At 41.8% G+C, this 13,927-nt stretch overlaps 1 protein-coding gene across 3 annotated transcripts in view; it reads right to left on the bottom strand.

Moving 5' to 3' along the window:
• Nucleotides 1-3,557, bottom strand: part of LOC105008983 (multidrug resistance-associated protein 1) — a 52,342-nt gene extending 48,785 nt beyond the window's left edge. For all 3 annotated transcript variants that reach the window (XM_020051299.3, XM_013135858.4, XM_020051300.3), the window contains exon 1: nt 2,599-3,557. In XM_020051299.3, the coding sequence (XP_019906858.3) occupies nt 2,599-2,640 (42 nt within the window). In that variant the 5' untranslated portion in view covers nt 2,641-3,557. The remainder of the gene's footprint in view (nt 1-2,598) is intronic.
• Nucleotides 3,558-13,927: the final 10,370 nt, after the last annotated feature.

Genomic DNA, 13,927 nt, shown 5'->3' with positions numbered 1-13,927 from the left:
TCTTTAAACCATGCTGACTCCACAAGACACTCTTCTATTAACATGCCAGGTGTGGCACCTTATGTGCCCCTTGCGCATGGACATCATCTTCATCAACAGCAGCAGAATTCCCAGCAGAAGCTGCTCTTATTAATGAGAGTAGCTTCTTCTGCATGTATATGTTTTCTTTATGTTCATTTTAAATAGCCCTATTCCCTGTCTAGTTCACTACTTCTGACCAGTGTCCTTGGGCACCCTATTCCCTATCTAGTGCACTACTTCAGATCAGGGTCCTTGGGGACCCTATTCCTTATTTAGTGCATTACTTCAGACCAGGATCCTTGGGCACCCAATTCCCTATCTAGTGCATTACTTCAGACCAGGGTCCTTAGGTACCCTATTCCCTATCTAGTGCACTACTTCAGACCAGTGTCCTTGGGGACCCTATTCCCTATCTAGTGCACTACTTCAGACCAGGGTCCTTGGGCACCATATTCCCTATATAGTGCATTACTTCAGACCAGGTTCCTATGGTGCCCTATTTCCTATCTAGTGCACTACTTCAGACTACAGCCCTATGGCACCCTATTCCCTATCTAATGCACTACTTTAGACCAGGGTCATATGGTAACCTATTCCCTATCTAGTGCACTACTTCAGACCAGGGTCCTTGGGCACCATATTCCCTATCTAGTGCATTACTTCAGACCAGGTTCCTATGGTGCCCTATTTCCTATCTAGTGCACTACTTCAGACTACAGCCCTATGGCACCCTATTCCCTATCTAATGCACTACTTTAGACCAGGGTCATATGGTACCCTATTCCCTATCTAGTGCATTACTTCAGACAAGGGTCCTTGGGCACCTTATTGCCTTTCTAGTACACTACTTCAGGCCAGAGTCCTTGGGCACCCTATTCCCTATCTAGTACACTACTTCAGACCAGGTTCCTATGGTACCCTATTTCCTATCTAGTGCACTACTTCAGACTACAGCCCTATGGTACCCTATTCCCTATCTAGTGCATTACTTCAGACAAGGGTCCTTGGGCACCTTATTGCCTTTCTAGTACACTACTTCAGGCCAGAGTCCTTGGGCACCCTAATCCCTATCTAGTACACTACTTCAGACCAGGTTCCTATGGTACCCTATTTCCTATCTAGTGCACTACTTCAGACTACAGCCCTATGGTACCATATTCCCTATCTAGTGCATTACTTCAGACAAGGGTCCTTGGGCACCTTATTGCCTTTCTAGTACACTACTTCAGACCAGGTTCCTATGGTACCCTATTTCCTATCTAGTGCAATACTTCAGACTACAGCCCTATGGTACCCTATTCCCTATCTATTGCATTATTTCAGACCAGGGTCCTATGGTACCCTATTTCCTATCTAGTGCAATACTTCAGACTAGGGTCTTATGGCACCCTATTCTCTATCTAGTGCACTACGAAATAGGTCACAATTTCGGAAGCTGCTTGTGTTCTGTTGGTGGTCTGCCAGGGTCAGAGGTCAAAGGTACTACTGCTAATGTTGAGGTTTTCCAGACACATATTGTATTGATTGTATGCTTGATAAAAGAAAAATATCTTCCAATATGCTTTGATAAACATCTACGGTGCTACGGTGACAAAATACATGACTTGATTCCTTTACTCATATTTATAAGGCTCCTGGTTTTCCTTTAAGGAATGTTTAGGATATGTTAATCATTGTTTTCATTCAAGGGATGCTTAGAATAAGTTAATCATTGTCAAGCAGACGACAGCTGAAGTCACTGACTGACTATTTAGAAACAGGTGAAGGATCTGCTACAGTAAACAGGTTGATCTGTGAAACAGGACAGACCTGTGTCATTGATTACTGTGACCTGGATGATTACGTCACAATGTCTTGTCAATGAGTTAAAGCCATTTACATTGAGAGTTGTTGTCTAACTGATAAAGCTAGCTGTTGGTGATTTTGTCGATAAGTCTGATTAAACCCTCACTTAGATGTTTGTGTATGTGTGTGTGTACGTGCACAGATGTGTGCATGGGAGACAGAAAGAGGAGACAGACCGAGATAAAGAGTCAAAGGGGTCCGGCAGCTTTGGAAAGGCAAGTATTGACTGATGATAGAGAGAGAGAGAGAGAGAGAGCGAGAGAGAGAGGAGAACTCATCTTAATAGAAGGAGAGACAGTCTCTGGGACTTTTGAGATGTGACTCATTGGAATTCAGGTTGGAATTCAAGTTCAAAACATGACTTTCCAGAATTTATCTGAAGCAGAAAAACAGACCTGGCAGTTTAGCACACACACCAGACCACTAGCTCATACACACACACACACACACATGCAGAGTTAACTGACTACAGATATGATATTTTAATGATCTCATTTACTTTAAATAAACTGACGTGACAACCACAGCTCCAAGGAATTCGTGATGCCGTCTTTTCCTGTGGTGTTTCCTGAATTAAAGTTTCCAGGAATATCATTGACATTTCCCCAGTGCCGTTGATTTCCACATACTCAGCAGTATTTCATCACACACAACCCTGTGAAAATGGGTGAAAAGGGTTCTTGTTTTGGACACAGGTTAATGGCCTGTCTTACTCTCTCCTGGGACACTCACCCATAATGGATCCAGTCCACTGATGCTGCACAGATCGTTCATATTCCCCTGCTTCTCACCCCTTCCTTCACCTCCAGACCTCTGCCTCCTTCGATTGCGCTGCTTCTCTTGGCAAATTCTGATTTCATGAGGTGAAAAGGTGAAGCCCACCTCTCTTTTCTCCGACCTTTCTCCTCCCTTTCTCAGACTGGGGTGGTGCCTGAGTCGACCTCTACCAAGAAGTATGGAAAGAACGCTTTGCTGTGTTACACTAATGTCACCCTCCTCGCTCACTTCGTGTCTGATATAAGAACGAGTTCTGTCCTATACTCTGGTAGAAGAACGAGTTCTGTCCTATACTCTGGTAGAAGAACGAGTTCTGTCCTATACTCTGGTAGAAGAACGAGTTCTGTCCTATACTCTGGTAGAAGAACGAGTTCTGTCCTATACTCTGGTAGAAGAACGAGTTCTGTCCTACACTCTGATAGAAGAACGAGTTCTGTCCTATACTCTGGTAGAAGAACGAGTTCTGTCCTATACTCTGGTAGAAGAACGAGTTCTGTCCTATACTCTGGTAGAAGAACGAGTTCTGTCCTATACTCTGGTAGAAGAACGAGTTATGTCCTACACTCTGATAGAAGAACGAGTTCTGTCCTATACTCTGGTAGAAGAACGAGTTCTGTCCTATACTCTGATAGAAGAACGAGTTCTGTCCTATACTCTGGTAGAAGAACGAGTACTGTCCTATACTCTGGTAGAAGAACGAGTTCTGTCTTATACTCTGGTAGAATAATTAATTCTGTCCTATACTCTGGTAGAAGAACAAGTTCTGTCCTATACTCTGGTAGAAGAACGAGTTCTGTCCTATACTCTGGTAGAAGAATGAGTTCTGTCCTATACTCTGGTAGAAGAATGAGTTCTGTCCTATACTCTGGTAGAAGAATGAGTTCTGTCCTATACTCTCTCTCTGCCTCTCTCAGTTCTCCTCCGGTCGCTGAGTCAGTCTCTTCACTGTTTGCACTCTCTGTCCCACCCTCACTCTCTCCACTCTGATCCACCCCCCCAACCCCCCCTCCCCCCCCCACACACACACTCTGATTTGATGAGCACACACACAAGTTTCACTCTGATCTGCTTCCTCTGAAAGGACAGCACCTTATAGAGTGGACAGATGTTAACACTCTCTTTTTACTCTCTTTATTTCATCAGCCTTTCGGTGCTTTCCATAGTTTACCTTCCCTCTCCTTTTCTCCTTCCATCGCTCTCATTCTCCCCTTGCATCTAATTTCCTCTCCTGAATTATTCCTCTCCTTCTGTCTTTTGTTTTCCTTCCTTCACTCTCTTACTCCTTCTGTCTTTCACTCTCTTATCCCTGTTTTCTTTCTATCCTTCTCTTCCTCTCTGTTAACACTCCATTTCACTTATTTTTATGTGACTTGATCCAGCCTGATTGTATTGATGTTTACAGCTCTGGAAAAAATTTAGACCACTGCAAAATTATCATTTTCTCTCGTTTTACTATTCATAGGTATGTGTTTGAGTAAAATGAATGGTTTTCTTTTATTCTATAAACTACTGACAACATTACTCCCAAATTCCAAATACAAATATTGTCATTTAGAGTATATATTTGTAGAAAATAACAACTGGTAGTAAGAAAACAAAGTCATATTCATTTTTCAACAACAAAATACTAATGTTTTAACTTAGGAAGAGTTCAGAAATCAATATTTGGTGGAATAACCCTGGTTTTAAATTACAACTTTCATGCGTCTTGACATGCTCTCCACCAGTCTGTCACATTTCTGTTGGGTGACTTTATGCCACTCCTGGCACAAAAATGTAAGTAGCTCGGCTTTGTTTGATGGCTAGAGACCATCCATCCTTCTCTTGATCCAATTCCAGAGGTTTTCAATGGGGTTCAGGTCTGGAGATTGGGCTGGCCATGACAGGGTCTTGATCTGGTGGTCCTCCATCCACACCTTGATTGACCTGGCTGTGTGGCATGGAGCATTGTCCTGATGGAAAAACCTATTCTCAGAGTGGGGAAACATTGTCAGAACAGAATGAAGCAGGTGTTCTTCCAGGATAACCTTGTACTTGGCTTGACTCATGCATTCTTCACAAAGACAAATCTGCCCAACTCCAGCCATGCTGAAGCATCCCCAGATCATCACCGATCCTCCACCAAATTTCACAGTGGGTGCGAGACACTTCTAAGCCTCTCCAGGTCTCCGTCTAACCATTAGACGACCACGTGTTGGGCAAAGCTGAAAATTTGACTTGTCAGAGAAGATGACCTTACTCCATTCCTCTATGGTCCAATCTTTATGGTCTTTTGCAAACTTCAGCCTGGCTCTTCTTTGCTTCTCATTGATGAAGGGCTTTTTCTAGCTTTGCATGACTTCAGCCCTGCCCCTAGGAGCCTGTATCAAACCGTCCTCGCCGTGAACTTCACCCCAGCTGCTGTTTGCCATTCTTTTTGTAGGTGACTTGATGTCATCCTATGGTAGTTGAGTGACATTCGAATGAGTTGACGGTCATCTCGGTCAGTGGACAGTCGTTTTCGCCCTCTGCCAGTCAGTAGCTTTGTTGAGCCCAATGTCCGTTGCTTGACCTTGTTCTTATGAACCACTGTCTTAGAAATTTTCAGGATGGAAGCAACCTGACGCTCACTGTATCCCTTTGCCAGTAAAGCCAGAATTTAACCCTTCTTTTCCTCACTCAAAGCTTTTCTTTTCAACAATTTTGTCATGCCAAATAGTTATTTTTTATTCAAATTACCTTTGAGGTACTACACTGTTTTTTTAAACACTTTTTGCCATCCAGCTGGCCCTATTGCAAGAGGATAGTGATAACCACAGCAGTGGTTTTTATACTTTTCCTCATTAAATTCGATTTGGTTCAGGTAATCACCTAATCAGTACCTCATTAAGTAAAATGAGCTGTGCCTGTGTTGGAATTTAACAGACACTGGAATGGAATGGCTGCCATACATGTAGAGATGGTGATTTAAGCAGAATTAGGAGTGGTCTCTTAATTTTTTCCAGAGCTGTATATAGCGGTCCCTAATGTTGTCTCCAGTGTTATCAGAAGTCTGGGGTGATTAAACTGTCTGCAAGTGTGTATTATTAGAATGGTGAAACAAGAAAAAACAAAAAACAGAATGCTTAGCAACTCAGTTTAGTATGTTAATTATTATACTTTTAGTCCTATTTAGACCGTTATCATTTTTTTGTCATGGAAACCACAATATAAGGCGTGCCATAGCAACTACTTGAAGAATAAAACAGCAATGGCATATTACCTCTCCAGGGGATGACCAAGTAATGCTGACCATAATGAAGAAATAAATCCAAACAACAGTGTGACAGATTAGAAATTAGCTCCATCAGGAAGGTGTGGAGATAAAAGCAATTTACATTATGATTGAGGACATTATCTTTTGGGCATGTATGGCTGCCAATGGAACTAGTTCACTTGTCTCCATTGATGATGTCACTGCTGATGGGAGTGGTAGAATCAGTTCTGAAATGCTTTTGCTGCATTCAACTAAGGTAAATAAACGTCTGCATTATAGTAAGCAGAATGGTTCTGTAATTGTGAGAAAGTTGTTAGTGTTCATGCCAGCTAAACGCAAATGTATTACCAACATGTTTTTTTTCAGAAACACACACAAACACACACACACTTGCATGCTCACTTTTACAAGCGGTTTACTTCAAAATAACTTTAGAAAATGTTGCTTTCTGGTTTATTATTTACTCCAAAACGACCCTCAAAATGAGGTACTGTGTTATATTAACCACTGTGTGAAGCATTACCACTACTAAATATTAGATCTAAAAATGTAACAAGCTCAAAGTTACTTTATCGTTAAATCAAGGTAGGTTGAACAGTGCAGATGGATGGGGTTGTTTGGAAATAGGCCCGCCTTGTTAATGCAACACTTTAAAGCAATTTATACAGACATTTATAAAAACAAATTTTATGCAAACCAACCGCAATTGTGACTGGTTGAAATGTTGAGCCCTGTTGAGGAACAGCTGCTTCCCTGTCTTGTAGGACAGCTGTCTAAGTCATTGCCTTGTAGGACAGCTGTTTATGTCACTGCCATTTAGGACAGCTGACTCATTGCCTTGTAGGACAGCTGTCTCACTGCCTTGTAGGACAGCTGTCTAAGTCATTGCCTTGTAAGACAGCTGTCTCACTGCCTTATAGAACAGCTGTCGCACTGCTTTGTAGGACAGCTGTTCATGTCATTGCCTTGTAGGACAACTATTTATGTCACTGCCATTTAGGACAGCTGACTCATTGCCTTGTAGGACAGCTGTCTCACTGTCTTGTAGGAGAGCTGTCTCACTGATTTGTAGGAGAGCTGCATACATTTATGTCCAGGAGACTAAATCCTGGGGCGGCAAAATAGACCAGTGATCAAAAAAAAAATGTGGGTAAAGTTGTATTGTATTGTACCCAGCTCTCATAACAATCTTATGAATCTAGGGGAGCTGTTGTGGCATGGACATGTAAATTACACTTTAACATGTCTCTGAGAATGGACTCTACACTAAGGTTGGATTAATCTATGCTTAAATCCATGGGTGATGTTGTGACAAATGTCTGTATTTCTAGGCATGATGTTGGCTCAACTGCGCAAGAATGAAACGGAATCTTTCCTTTGACGTGGCCAGTCAAACTACGCAACAACCTCTGAGGTTGACATTAAATTGACAACCTTTAAGATTCAGTTAAGCATTAAAAAGAAACTCTCATGTTAAGTTAGACTTAAGAAAACTAATGTTAAATGTTTAAGTTGATGATGGACAATAGTCACTAAAATAAAAACACTAACAGTTAAGTTTAGGAATTCATTTTGAGTGTTTAGGTTAAAGTCTGATGTTTGGGGATGGTTTAAAACATAACAAACATTCCTTCACTGTGCTAACATGTCCGACCTTACCCTGCAAGCATGTCTTCCTCTGAGCCAAAGCAAGCTTCACATCCATCCATCCTACAGAAAGGTCAAAAAGTTGATACCCAAATTGCTGGGCATTTGGACAGTTGCTCAAGCCTTGGGCAGTACAAAAACTACAGAACATTTACTTCTCAAGAGACAGTAACTACTCAGTGGAATATATTGGAATGTTGTGTTTCTCTGTGATCTGAGGGGTGCTGTTTCTTTCTTGGAAATACAGGCTTCGCTGTTCTGCTCTGACCAGCCTCTGTTCACACCTCTAAAGGTTACATTCTAAAGAGGCCTGCTATATGTTTGGAGATTATAGTAATTCTATTGGTCAACAAATCATATTTTAAAACCTAATAACTTGGTTGCTTAAAAAAGGAATTGAGGACCAATTGTTCATTGTCTTCTCTGGTTCCTGCCTCCTGGGTTGAGTCTCTCTCAGTCTCTCTAGCACTCTTTCTCTCAGTCTCTCTCTCTCTCTCTCTTTTTGAAGAGTAATCGGACCTGGCTTTTTCGCTGTGATCTTTCCTTCTATCTGATCATGTCTGAAATAATGCTTTGTTATTGTCCGTACTGCGTTTTAATGCATGCCAAATAACTTTAATACAATGTGATCGTTCATTTTACAACATGACATGAATCTACTGGTTTAAATCATCTGATACCCAGACCAGTTACTGCTGTCAACTCATTGATTGCTTGCATCCTTTCTGTCTTCCTTTAAAATCAAGAGTCATTTTACAATTTCCTTTAAAATAAAAACATAATGAGCCGTTCCATCCTGTTACATTTCCTAAATACAGAAAGTAAATATGTTGGGTGAACCCCAGAATATCAAGTTTGTCAAGAATAACCACTGTTTCACACAATAATGTGCAATAAAAAGTTAACAAAGTAAAGACATTTATATTGTGTTCACTGAAGTGAAACCTTTTATGATTCCAATAATAAACACAACGATTTGTTTTCCATTAGCATTAGAATAAATTAAACATTTATTCTCATTGGTCGAAAGGGTGGCTGACTTTTTCACAGTTTAATTACCACTGTTAATACAGCTCTGGAAAAAATTGAGAGACCACTGCATCTTTTTCTTTCCTTTCCCAAAAAGTTGATTGATTTTTTTCCGGAGCTGTATATTTGCATAATCTTACAGTATATGGGTTACATATGAGTACATTTGAATTCATTACAATTATAATACACATCTATCCATCCATTTATCTTAGACTAGGACCCTATTCCCTATTTAGTGCACTAGTTTAGACAATGGCCCAATTCCCTATTTAGTGCACCAGTTTAGACAAGGGCCCTATGAGATAAAAATTCTCAAATGGGATTCTGAATTTGCAATCGACACAAATTGAAGGAGTAAGGTAGCACGTGCAACTGAAACACAGGAATCGCAGCAGTGACATGTAAACTGAAAAATCGTAGCAGACTAGTCCAGTAGTGTAGAGGGTGGTCATAGTTGGTGATGCGAAGTCACAGAGTTCAACAGGGTTACAGAAGATGGAGAGAAACTGTTCCTGAGCCTGCTGGTGCGAGAACGGAGAGACCTGATGGGAGGAGGGCAAACTTCTGGCATTTAGTTCCCTAGTTTAGACTAGGGCCCTATTCCATATTTAGTAAACCAATTTAGACTAGGGCCCTATTCCATATTTAGTGCACAAGTTTAAACTAGGGCCCTATTCCCTATTTAGTGCTCTACATTGAACTTCTGACACCTTGGCCTGGTTGGTCAGGAAGCAGTGGTGTAGTTTATTTTGGAGCATCTAGAGTATTGTTTATCTTGGACCACAAACTATATGTGTAAAGATGACTGTGACAGTAACACATTCTCTGACACGTCTAGTTATGATGTGACTTAAAGTGAATGTATACAAAGCTCTCCACCAATGTGTTTGAAGGTGTGACTAGGATATGTCTTTGGGGTACTGTAAGTTTTTTTTATGTTAATGTAAACTTTATATCAGGTAGGTTGACTGAGAACACGTTTTCAGTTACCCAAACAACTCTGGGAATAGCTATAGGGGAAGGACAGGGGAAAATGAACAAATTGAAAGCTGATGGTATGAAGACCAGATTTGAAATGAATCCGGGAGGTAACATGTAATCAGATTCAATAGGTAACATCCAGATATATACTGTAACGTTTGAAAAGTGGTTCCAGAGAGCGTTAACAAAAATAGTGCTTAGTTCAAATTTAAAATACATACTACAATATATCCTACATTATTGCTTACAGTATATCAAGTTATGTCCTACAGTACATTATTCATTACATCCTACAATACATACAACATGATACCCTACATTACATCATTTATTATATTCTATGTTACATCCTATGGTACATTACATGTTATGTCCAACCGAATAAAGTATAGTGTGTTTGTTCAAGTGAGCTTGTGCGAGGATGTTGAGGCCAAAGTGAAGACAAAGGAAATCTGTTTGGAAAGCGGCCCCTCCCTCACCTAAACCACTGAGTGGGTGGAGGTGGTTAGAGTGAGAGAGAGAGAGAAGGTATGGGGAGCAAGTGATTTAGGGGGAGAGGCTGAGATATAGATAGAGAGAAAGAGGAAACAGAGAGAGAGAGGGAAAGAGAGAAGGTGTTACCTAAACAAAAGTAGTCCACTATAAAAGGAACCAGTAGATTTTTCATGTGGGACACAACCTTGTGATTGTCTTCGGTTTTATGAAACCAGTGGTCTCACCGCCACAAGTGTTGGCCTTGATTTGAGGGAAGGTGCTGAGTAGCTTCCTGAAGACAAACTGTTTAGGCTGGAAGCATTACACTTGGTTTCCCCTCTGAGGTTATAAAATGTGTTTTCGCTAATACAAAGGCAGCCTAGATATCTCACTATTTGTAGTGTTAGGTTACGGTAAAACACAGAGAGTGTCTGTTTCCTGAAGGTCCTGTGTTTTCCAGAAATCAAAGTCGCAGGATTACCGAAATACCAACAATTTCTCACAATAAATCTTTCAACCGGGATTTTGGGAAAACCTGGACAATTTGGGAAAATTACAGGAATATTTCAAACCCAACCATTATTACTGCAGGCCTATATTGTAGTGGCTGGCACGATAGATCAGACACGTGTTTAGTTGGTGCCTCCTGACTCAAACACAAACATGGCTTTATATCAGACGTGCACCGAGGCAATTATTACAGTGCACATTCATACGCCTACTGTACACCCGCCCCAACATGAAAGAGAGATCCTTTACACACCCATCACAATGCTGCTCAAATTAGAGACGGCCCGCTTTAATTGGTGAGAATTAGACCTCGACGCCGCAGCCTAAACTAGATCCGGTTTGTTTATTAGATCTCAACACGCCTCAAACAGCATCCCTCCGTTTGCCTGGTTGCATGGTAACAGATATTTAGGGCCGGCTGTCTGCGGGTGGGTGGGGCAGCATCTGACAACCCACTTTAGGGTCCCCAGTTAAGACCCCAGTTAAGGTCCCTGTAAATGACAGTCGACAAGCGCAGGAGGAGGATCTTGTCAGAGAGTCCAGATTTGAGCACTTAACCATGAGTTGGAAGGATGACCCCTTGACCCCGGGTCGGATGGATGACCCCTTGACCCTGGGCAGGATGGATGACTCCTTGACCCCGGGCAGGATGGATGACCCCTAGACCCTGGTGGTCTAAGAGTGTTTTTCTTTAAGCTAAGCTAGGCTTTCCTTTCTGTTAGTGGGATTTTAGGAGGATCCTCTTCAGGCTGAACTCTCTGTTTAAATAGACAATGGACTAAAAATCCATTACAGGTTTGGCTCAACACTGAGTGTACCAAAATTCCTCCAAAATGGCACTCTTTTCCCTACGAAGGGCTATTGGCCAACATTTGATTTAGGAAGTCGGCTGGCATTTGGGGCTCCTGAAACCCAGTCTCTATGTTATCCTGGCAGATGGTAAACTCATCCTCTCCGTGCTTAGGTGAGGTAAACATGTAGACCCTTAATGTATACTGAGAGGATCAGATTCCAAGTCACAATATTTTTCTCAAATGACGAAAAGGTGCATTTCAGCTGTTTGTAGAACAGCGATGTTTACAGTAGGATCAACCAATCAAATCAATGAACCCTTTTTCACATAAGCAGTTTTACATCTTAAAGCGCTTATTCCTTGCCTAAAACCCTCGAAAGAGCAAGCAATAAGACGTTGAAGCAGACTGGCTTGGACAAACCTAGGAAGAAACCTTTGCAGGAGGCAGCTCGGCTGGGTTGCCAAGTCCTCCCCTGTTTGTGCCGAATGTGGATATTTGTCTCAACAAGACTTTCTGTTGCCACCGGCCCATTGAGGGGCCACTGTAGAGCACTGTACAGAGGTGAACTCTCTGAAGGTAGTTTTTCCCCTAAGCCGTAAGGCTTCTCAAACAGCAACACTGATCAATGATCATATTGATCAGAGGAACATTTCAAATGCTCTGATGGCTTTCTATGTATATTCAATGTACATTATATATGCTGTTTTAGGCTTTCTCCACCATGTACTTCATTCTGCTTTACTTAAACCTATTGTCCTTATTAGACGACAGTTGTCTGCGCCATACTTTGATATTATACTTATCAGGTCCTACTAATCCCAAATAGCTAAGAGACATTTTAGTAATTAAGAAACATATAAGGTAAAAATAATAACAGAAAATACAAAATCTACATAACAATAGTGACTAGAAGCAATTCTAAATAATGTAGAAATGGGAATATGGACAGTATAAAGATAAATCTTATAAATGTAAGTGTTGTAGTGCCTATGAATGGGTACATTAAAATGTTCTAATGTACATGTAAAAGTCTATTGTTGCAATATGACCAGTACCTCCAAGCTCAACTGTGGAAGACTAGAACTCCTTCGCCAGGAGCCTCTAGGTGTCCTACCTGACTATTGCCATTCTCACCCAAATTCTCAGTTGTTTAAAATAGTTTGTTCTAGACAGATTCACAGTTGTGCCATATTGTCTGTATTTTTTATATTTACTTTAAAGTGAATGTTCCTTCTTCGTAACAATGTTTTTTGTGTCATAAGAATATATAACGAATTTGCTTAACCAACCTTGGGAACTCCCAGAGACAGGGGTTTTTAACCTGAAATAATATGCACCCTAATTGCGTGCAGTTGGACACCATTCAACTAATTACATGATATCCAAAGACAATTTGGTGGTACCGCAGCTCATTCAGGTGTGTAATTTAAGTGAATAGTTAATTATTAATAGTTAATTACTCAATTATTTCTTGCTTTATATGTGTTATTAATTGAGAATAATTAGCCGAATTTTTGGGGCTGCTGTTAAAGACACGTAAGGGAGGGAGAAAAGTCATCAGAGGAAGAGAGGAGAGGTGTGAAAGGGAGGGGAGGAATGTTGCAAGACATGAGGTGGCACCAACAGCGATGAGGTGGCACCAACAGTTGTCAGTTCTAGGAAACTTCCAACAGTTCCAACAAGTGCTGCCGGCAGTTGCCGAGCTGGACTGGAAATCTGTGGAGATCTACCTCACACAATGGATGGAGTGGAAATCTGTGGAGATCCACCTCACACAGTGGATGGACTGGAAATCTGTGGAGATCCACCTCACACAGTGGATGGACTGGAAATCTGTGGAGATCCACCTCACACAGTGGATGGACTGGAAATCTGTGGAGATCCACCTCACACAGTGGATGGACTGGAAATCTGTGGAGATCTACCTCACACAATGGATGGACTGGAAATATGTGGAGATCCACCTCACACAGTGGATGGACTGGAAAGGTGGGGAGATCCACCAGACACAGTGGATGGACTGGAAATCTGTGGAGATCTACCTCACACAATGGATGGACTGGAAATCTGTGGAGAACCACCTCACACAGTGGATGGACTGGAAATCTGTGGAGAACCACCTCACACAGTGGATGGACTGGAAATCGGTGGAGATCCACCTCACACAGTGGATGGACTGGACCGGTGGGGAGAACAACCTCACACAGTGGATGGACTGGAAATCTGTGGAGATCCACCTCACACAGTGGATGGACTGGAAAGGTGGGGAGAACAACCTCACACAGTGGATGGACTGGAAAGGTGGGGAGAACAACCTCACACAGTGGATGGACTGGAAATCTGTGGAGATCCACCTCACACAATGGATGGAGTGGAAATCTGTGGAGATCTACCTCACACAATGGATGGACTGGAAATCTGTGGAGATCCACCTCACACAGTGGATGGACTGGAAATCTGTGGAGATCCACCTCACACAGTGGATGGACTGGAAATCTGTGGAGATCCACCTCACACAGTGGATGGACTGGAAATCTGTGGAGATCCACCTCACACAGTGGATGGACTGGAAATCTGTGGAGATCCACCTCACACTGTGGATGGACTGGAA

Source organism: Esox lucius, chromosome 11 (genome assembly GCF_011004845.1).
Source record: "Esox lucius isolate fEsoLuc1 chromosome 11, fEsoLuc1.pri, whole genome shotgun sequence".
In the NCBI taxonomy this organism is placed as follows: Eukaryota; Metazoa; Chordata; class Actinopteri; order Esociformes; family Esocidae; genus Esox; species Esox lucius.
The sequence above is the reverse complement of the archived record's forward strand: the minus strand, read 5'-3'. Positions and strand labels throughout refer to the sequence as shown.